We start from the raw sequence: 8,475 nt of genomic DNA, 5'->3' as shown, positions 1-8,475 counted from the left end.
GGGCATATAATGATAATTATGGAGATGAAATGTCGGAGGGGAAAAGATGACCTAGAGGGCAACTATGAAGGTGAAAAGGAAGATGAAAAGATGACAACAATGATATGGAAGAGCACAGAACAAAAGATGTAGTGTGTTTACTTGAATGAAAAATAAAGGAAGAGTATAATTCTTGTTATTTATCGTTTAGTTATCTAGAGGGTGAATAGAAGAGGGAAAAGAATCACTTTGTGGAAAAGAAAAGTAAGAAGGAAAGGAAACTCATGTTGGCCTGTCCATTCACTAAAGAACTTTGCAAAAACTTATATCACTTGGTATTGGAAAATTTGTTTTTTTTTATCCATCAACTATACACTTATTTAAAGGAATTATGCCAAGATAAATATGTGATTATTTTAATTTAGTTAAAAACTCACTATTGATTAGTGTATAAAATGTTGAATTCCATACTTGTCACTATACATAGATTTTAATACTGTCAGTTAAATCCATAAAGAAAACCTAAATCAAATGAAACCTCAAGGTTTTGGAAACACTATAATGGAAATCAATTTATCAAAATTTTGAATATTTTACATGCTCATTTCATATCCAGGAACGTCCCGAAACAACCCTAAACATGCTGAAAATAACACATTATCGAGGGATACAAGAGAGGTAGAGTTTTAAGGGAATAAAAACCTCAGCTGCCCCTGAAAGTAAACATAGAAAAGGTATTCATACAAATATGTCACAGCTCAAAGCATGACCACAGTTCTCAAACCTCGAATGCTGACTTAACCAGATATTGCTGTGGTAGATGATCTTTGATATATAACTATTGTTTACTGAGAGATGATTCGGTTCGACGCATGGGATTTGGCACATGGTCATATTCTTGTTCTCGAGAGGATTTTTCACACAGCATACGATCCTGTAGTGCATCTTCAACCGAAAGAAACACATAATCAGCCACAGTGAATTGTATTTTGTGATTTAAATATCAAATGCTAGCAACTAACCTATATTAGCTGATGATCTTATAAGAAGTGAATGATATGAATTGGCACACTTCGATGGACAATTGTAGGGAGGGAATTTACTCCTTCCTCTGTGTCAAGAAAGCAAAACCTGAGCTCTGTCGGATCAATGATGGAGGATCGACATCAGTTATCTCTATCCCTGTCATTGACTTACACAGTTCGTCAACCGTGAAGGGGATCCTGCATTAAGAATATCATCTTGTTCTTTGAATTGTGCTATGCACACATACAGAAAGAAAGGGAACAACCACGGCTTCAATTTGCTAGGAAAAGAATTACCTAGAGTCATCATCCAACAAGAAGGTATTGCTGAAACTTTTTGAATCCTCATTCATGATAGATCTCATACTTACAATAGCCTGTAAAACAAGAGAAGCCTTTGGATTCATGCTCTTTGCTAAGATTCACAATGTTTTTCCTAATCCCATTTGTAACTCATTAAGATAAACATCTTTCTGTTTGTGGTTTAGTTTACCATGCATATATTGATGTAAACACTTTGAAGAAAGTAGAACCCAACAGACCTCTGAAGAAACACTGTGAGTGCCATATTTGTCATCCCAATACATCGTGCTGATTCTATGTAGTTGCTGTACGCTGAGAGCCTGAAAGTTCAACAAGAGAATAGTCGATATGCAAGTAAATTTCATTGAATGAAACTGGATGCTATGGGCCAGGGATTCTCCTAACTGGACATAGGTCTTGAGTTAACTCCTCCAGTGTCTTTTTTGGCTTCTGATGTGAAATCTGTTTCAGGTTTTTGTAAGATAGTCTCACCGGAAAAATGGTACGTGCAGCATTGAGTAAACATGTTTGATGTGCTATTAAATAAACCAACATACACACACAGAAAAAAAAGGACATACCAGGAATCCAACAGTTTGCCTGACATGCTTCAACTCATCCCAGGCTGAGCCTGCATACTGCAAGTAAATGAACATTTAGCTCAAGTTTAGATTGCCTTGGTGTAAGAAGTGGCTACCTTTTCAGTTGCCTCATAGCACCATTGTTCTAGTTCAGCCAATCCAGCTTTAACATATTCCCCATTGCTAAAGGAACAGCATTCACGCCGCAGAAGAAGGCTAGAAATAAGTAAAAAATATCTGTGACTTTTTACAGTCATGTCAGAAGAATTAGGACAGAGGCAACAAATTCTTAAGGCAATTTAGTATGTACCTATTAAATAGTTGGACATTAATAAATGAAAATATCTGCATGAAGACCTTACGGACAAGGAAGGGAGGGACCTAAAAAGAAGCAAACTTAGGGATGGAACTTAGATTTATCACAAAAGAGACTTCTACATGTCAAACAATGATGCCATATATACATAATTCTCTTTCAGCGTTTGCAGGCAATTAGTTAAGCTTTTAACGATGCCCTGCCAGTGTGAAATCAAAACTTTCAGGGCCATGGCATTTGCTTGAGAACGAGTAACTTTGACTAAGCTTGCACGGGATGTTCTTGGAGCCTGCACGTACAAAATATATTACATTATTTTCATATTTCAAAAAATTGTAGGCCTTATACGAATGTGCTCATGTGAAATATAAGGTGTTTAATGTTTAACTGTACCTGGATACACAAACGAAGAATTGGCCCTATCTCTTTTTTTAAATTGTCTCTTATCATTCCATAAATTTTCTCAACAAATGCAATAAGTTGTTGCTTGAAAAGCAAAGCTGGATATTTAACTTCAACTATTTGGAAGTCACTTGATGAACCGACCACACGGTCATTGAAAAAAGGAATCACAGCACTCCTGGGTGAATTCCCAATCCCCTTGAAACAGTGGAGAATGGAAATGGATAAGCTATATAGAGTGAAATAAGATAAAATAAAATAAAAAAAGTTATGGTGACATCACTTCAGAAACACAAAGGATCATAGTTTACTTGAGACACTCTCCCAAACAAAGAGGCTGAAGTTCTTCGTCTTTGTGGAGTCATTGGGGTGTAACCATCTGTCCCATTTGCTTTCATTGTTTGTCGGAAGAACAGCAGTAATGTAGACGTGTTGGATAACCAATAGGACAATACATCAGCGTTATCCTGAGTCTTCAGTGAAATTTAGTTAATAAGTAACAAGTAAAAAATGGTAAGCAATATGTACCGCTTAGTATGACTAATAGAGGTGTCACTTGGATTGTACCCAAGGAGGCTCATGGGTCCATATCAAGTGCAAGTCACCGTCTCAGGTGGTAGGGCATGTTTAGAGCTATCTCAGAGACAACCCAACTTCACTATGGACTACAAGTGAAAAAAAATAATGCCCAACTATTCTTCCTATGAAGTTCAACCAGGTTTACACACTTTGTAGAGAAAGGACATTTCTCTTTCATTGTCCCTAGTTCACTTTCATAGTTAACAAAAAAAAATGATCCGTCGGTTTTCGTTAGTCTTATGCCAAGTGATTCACTAACCTAGGGGATTTACATGAGAGATCCTGATAATAAAATAATGATTTGAGGGGAAAAAACTTAAAGAAACTTAAAAAAAAAAAAAGATGGCCATGCAGTACTTTATCATTTAAATCAATTCTATTTAGTTACACTAAAAAAATTGTTAATCACGAAATTGATTCACTGATTAATTTGAAAAGCTAACGAACACAATCAAGAATACTCTCACCTTAATTATAATATCATACGATGAATGTTGTTTGTTTATAAGTTAACAATATCAATCATCCATTGCATAACTTCAAGTCTCCATCTATCTCACACAATGTCTGATGCGTACCAAATACAAATTAGTGATGCATTCCATCTCGATACACTATGCTTAAATTGTGACTTCGTTAGCTATATTCCATCTCTAAATTGTTTTACTCCTCTTCTATCCCCAAATATCATATCTTCAATGAATAGACAATGCCATGGTTTAAAATCTCAAGCGAGTTTCGGACTTGACGGGAACAATATGATTTCAGTATCATACCGTGCTGATATGATTTTAGCATTTTTTAAATATAAAATATATTAACTAAAAATAAAATAGTTTATATATATATATATATATAACAATTTTTAAAAAAGAAAAAATATTATATATTTTTAGAATTAAAATAAATAAAATATATAATTAATTAGATAATTTTATTATAGTTAAGTTTTTTATATTATCTCTATCATAACTAGGAGTTGATTGAGATAATCAAACATAAGTTCCTCAATTTTAAGTAAAAAAAAAACCACCCTCCTCGCGCGACCCCTCCTGTGCAACCATTGGGGTTGTGCGATTAGGGTGCAAATGAATCAAGCCGCTCATGAGCTATTCGAAGCTCGATTCAATAAAAGCTTGTTTGAGCTCATTTAATGAGGCTCGTTAAGATAAACAAACCAAACTCAAGCTTGACAATACTCGGCTCGTTAGCTCGTGAACATGTTCATTAGTAAACTCATAAATCAACTTTTAAATGAAAAAATAATAGTTTTTATATTGAATTTAAAGATTTTACACTCTATTTATGAAAAATATAGACAAATATATTAAATTTATTTATTAGAATAAAATTATAAATTATAATAAGAATATTATAATTTTCTCTAAATATATAATTTAGTTTTTAATAAATATTTAAATTTATAATTTATATTTATTAAGCTCATTTATGCTTGATAAAAGCTCAAATAAGCTCATTAGCCATGAATATATTCGTTAAATAAAACTTGAGCTCGGCTCGATTATAAACGAGCCAAACTCAAACATTCAAGAGTTCGGCTCAACTCGGCTCGATTACACCCCTACGTGTGAACCCTTCGACGGGTCGATGGAGTAGCGCGAACCCTTTGAAGAGGGTTGCGCTACCCCTTTAGTGTGGTCGTGAGGGTCTCGTGACCCCTCCTGTTAAGGTCGCACGACCCCTCTAGTGGATTGTCGCTTGGGTCGTGCCGATGTCGATCAATGGGCGAAACGAAGTGTTATGTCCGTTTCGACCGGCTCGACATGAGATTTTAATCCATTCACAATGCACCTAAATTTGTCAAAATTCCTCACTCAAATACAAACAAGACAATTAGTAGTATGGGTTCATGTGTATGATCTAGAGTTTTCAATAAGTGCTAGAAATAAAAATAATTAAAACAACACACATCATAACAATGTATTTTAAATGGTTTGGAGATTTAGCTCCTACTCCATGGCCTATCACACATTTGGTGCGTGGTGGAAATAAAAAAGTATTAAAACATCAAACATTCTAGCAATATATTTTATGTGGTTTAGAGATCAGACTCCTAATCTATGGCCTATGACACATTTACATCACCTCACAGAAAGAATGAGGTAAGCCTATACAAATCGAGATATGTAATCTCAAGCATTACACCTTGACCCACCCACCTAGCCAATGAGATCGCCACAAGCTTTAACAAGTTGGACTTACACGAGATTTTCACTCAAAACACAATTAATCTCACCTCTTTCTAAAGATAAAAATAAAAAACTAGGGAAAAGTAAATTATCAAGAGTTACACATATTGGGCCTTCAAGCATGGCCCTAGTTCTTGGATCCTTTTGAATAATCTGTTGGTGCGAGAAGCATCCGACGATCGAACCTGTGTTTTGATTATGTCAAAGGGTCCAAAGTTAAGTTGTCTTGTTATCTAACAAGATTCATTGAGCTTGCAGGAAAGTCCTACGTTGTTTTAGGCAAAAGTCCTAGTGGATTCTAGGCAGGTGGAAAATCTTATGGGGTGGTAACCCTAGGTCCTAGGGGGTGGTAACCCTAGGCGGTGGAAAGTCCTTGCTGCGGTTAGACAGGTGGAAAACCCTAGTGGATGGTAACCCTAAGTCTTAGGGGGTGGTAACCCTAGGCTGGAGAAAACCCTAGGGGGTGGTAACCCTAGGTCCTAGGGGTGGTAACCCTAGGCTAAGGAAAACCCTAGGGGGTGGTAACCCTAAGCAGAAAGTCCAGTCGGTCTGGAGGACCGATCTGGCAACAGGTAACTTCTCCTGAGAGGAGTAGGTGAGGACGCGTTCCCCGTTGAGGGAGCAGTAGGCGTCGGTTCGACCTAGGGTTTCCGGAGAAAATTCGAAGTCACAACCAGACAGTCCGAAGGCTGTCAAAGCTTTTTATTACATATTATCTGCTATGTGCTAACTCTGTTTTGCAGGAGACTAACATTTTGTGCAGGGTTAGATTCGACCTTGATCGGTGGACCAACCTTTGGATCGGTCAACCGAACCTCAGTACTGCAGACTGAGTTCGATCGAGGGATCGATCGACCGAACATGGGAATTGGTCGACCAAACCGAGGATAAGTCGTGACCTGGTCGAGCCGGGTGGACCGGATCAGATAGAACAGCAAGGTTAGCGGGATCGGTCGACCGAACGAAGACTTATCCAGGTGGCAGAAGCATGTGGACGAGAAGCTGGGCAGGTTCAGAGGGATCGGTCGACCGAACACCTGGATCGGTCGACCGATCATAGTCGAGTCAAAGACTGATCCCGAGATCAGTTGATCTGCATCAGGTCTACCTCGGCTATAAAAGGAGGGTCGACTAGTAGCTTCGAAAACAACAATTGTCGAGATCAAGAACGCTTCAACAACGCTCAACTGCTGCTCCGACAATCGACGACTTACTCATCCTTATATTGTCGGTATACTCTGTTTAGTCTTGTACTTGTAATTGCATACTTGTAAAGAATTTCTGAACTTATAGTGATTGCCCAACGTAAGCGATCAACGATCACAGGGCTTGGAGTAGGAGTCGTCACAGGCTCCGAACCAAGTAAATCTCTGTGTTTGCTTTGTCTTGTTTACTTTCCGTTGTGTTACTTTGAGTTTTCCGAAACGAACGAAATAGCCACGAACACTATTTAACCCCCCCCCCCCCCCCCCACTCTTGCGCTTTCGATCCAACATAATCTTGATGAGCACTACAAAGAATGATCCACAAAAATGAATTCTTTAATGCCTAAAAGCTTTTCAAGAACTTGTAAATGAAGACTCCAATAGGCACACATTGGACAATCAACTACTAGAACATCAATCGACAAGCCAGTTGATTGCTAAAAGGGCAATTGATTAACAGGTAGATTATCAAGAGGTCAATCAATTTCCATGTGAACAAAATGCTTCTATTCTCGATCCAATTGATTGGTTGAGAAGTTTCCCTTACTTTGGTTACACCCTCGAGAGTTAGTTGTAAAATTTAGAATTGAGGCAATCGACAAATACAACTTTGGAAACATACCAAAGTTAAAGGTTTTAAAAACCAAGCTCTAGGTAGTTCACCCACTAGCTATTACATTATACAATTTAGTCAAAAATAACTCCAAGATTGCAGAGTGTGCAATCACTACAAGGTTCACATTCTTTAGGTCTTCAACACCTCCTCAATCTAGGATCCTTGGCCTTGAGTCTTTTGAGCAACACCTTGATCCAAACCTCCAACTCTTAAGTCCGTCAAGCCCCTCCAAAGCTCCACTTGATCCACACCTACACCCTCGAGGCCAACAAGCATCTCCTAAACTCTTAGTCCACTAAACTCTTTCCGAGCTCCCTTCGATCTAGGTTTTTAGCCCTCAAGTCCATCGAACTCCATTAGATCATTGTTCTAGCCCTTGAGTCTAAAATCTCGCCATCGCCAAGATTGTCATGTGAAATCTCCAAATTGAATTGGCATGGCTATCCTACACACTTGACATAGCAATATCAAAAGCACACATACCTAAGCCATATTGCTAACACTTGATTTAGCTACACACGTCGTTTATTTCCCATTTTATGTGCTATATTTTGAAGTGATTATTATTACTTGCAGGCTGCAAATACAAATTTCAAACAGTTTAAGTTGTGGTTGCATTTGTAGCTTTTAAGGCCAAGCTGCAAATAGGTTTGCAGCCTGCAAGCCACTTGCAAGCAAAACATCTGCAAATATTCTGCAAATTCTATGTGCAACTACGTATTTACATGCAATCAAATAGCCCCAAGTTAAAAATGTAACATGCAACACATGCAACAAACAAGGTTTTACCTCAATAACCCAGCCAATTGCTTGGATAATACGGTCAAAAATATTTGTTGTTTCAACTTCAAAAGATCTCCAGTGAAGGAGACATTTGTGTGTGATACAAGCAGCTACAGGTCGATCTTTAGAGAATCCTAAATCTTGACAAATACATTCAATAAACAAGTCCTGGTATCCCTGAGGGAAGATAAACAGGAACTGTTATTTCCTGATGAAGGAAAAGGATATTAATATTATTTAAATATGAAATTGTTAAGACTATAAATGAATTATTAGATAGGCAATTCATCGAAAACCTTACTTGCTGTTTCTCATTCAGTGACTTCTGTTGTAAATCCTCTGTTTCAGGGTCCTGGGGTTGACAAACTCAAACCCTTTAGTTTCTCTAGTGTGCACCAAACAAAACCAGCTATTGTCAATTCCTTGATTTCTATAATAGTAAATTTTTATTTGGAAATAACAGAAATTTAGCTGCA

General features: G+C 37.5%; 1 protein-coding gene across 1 annotated transcript in view; it reads right to left on the bottom strand.

The window, feature by feature from the left end:
- Positions 1-1,015: 1,015 nt before the first annotated feature.
- LOC122000234 (myosin-17-like) overlaps positions 1,016-8,475 on the bottom strand; it is a 45,010-nt gene continuing 37,550 nt past the window's right edge. The window contains exons 26-37 of the mRNA XM_042554708.1: positions 8,301-8,365; positions 8,006-8,176; positions 2,918-3,079; positions 2,598-2,804; positions 2,353-2,493; positions 2,199-2,269; positions 2,005-2,104; positions 1,889-1,945; positions 1,713-1,769; positions 1,547-1,627; positions 1,302-1,381; positions 1,016-1,202 (exon numbers count right to left, since the gene is read on the bottom strand). Of these exons, the coding sequence (XP_042410642.1) occupies positions 1,079-1,202; positions 1,302-1,381; positions 1,547-1,627; positions 1,713-1,769; positions 1,889-1,945; positions 2,005-2,104; positions 2,199-2,269; positions 2,353-2,493; positions 2,598-2,804; positions 2,918-3,079; positions 8,006-8,176; positions 8,301-8,365 (1,316 nt within the window). The 3' untranslated portion in view covers positions 1,016-1,078. The remainder of the gene's footprint in view (positions 1,203-1,301; positions 1,382-1,546; positions 1,628-1,712; positions 1,770-1,888; positions 1,946-2,004; positions 2,105-2,198; positions 2,270-2,352; positions 2,494-2,597; positions 2,805-2,917; positions 3,080-8,005; positions 8,177-8,300; positions 8,366-8,475) is intronic.

This window comes from Zingiber officinale, chromosome 7A, assembly GCF_018446385.1.
Source record: "Zingiber officinale cultivar Zhangliang chromosome 7A, Zo_v1.1, whole genome shotgun sequence".
NCBI classification, from domain to species: Eukaryota; Viridiplantae; Streptophyta; class Magnoliopsida; order Zingiberales; family Zingiberaceae; genus Zingiber; species Zingiber officinale.
The sequence above is the reverse complement of the archived record's forward strand: the minus strand, read 5'-3'. Positions and strand labels throughout refer to the sequence as shown.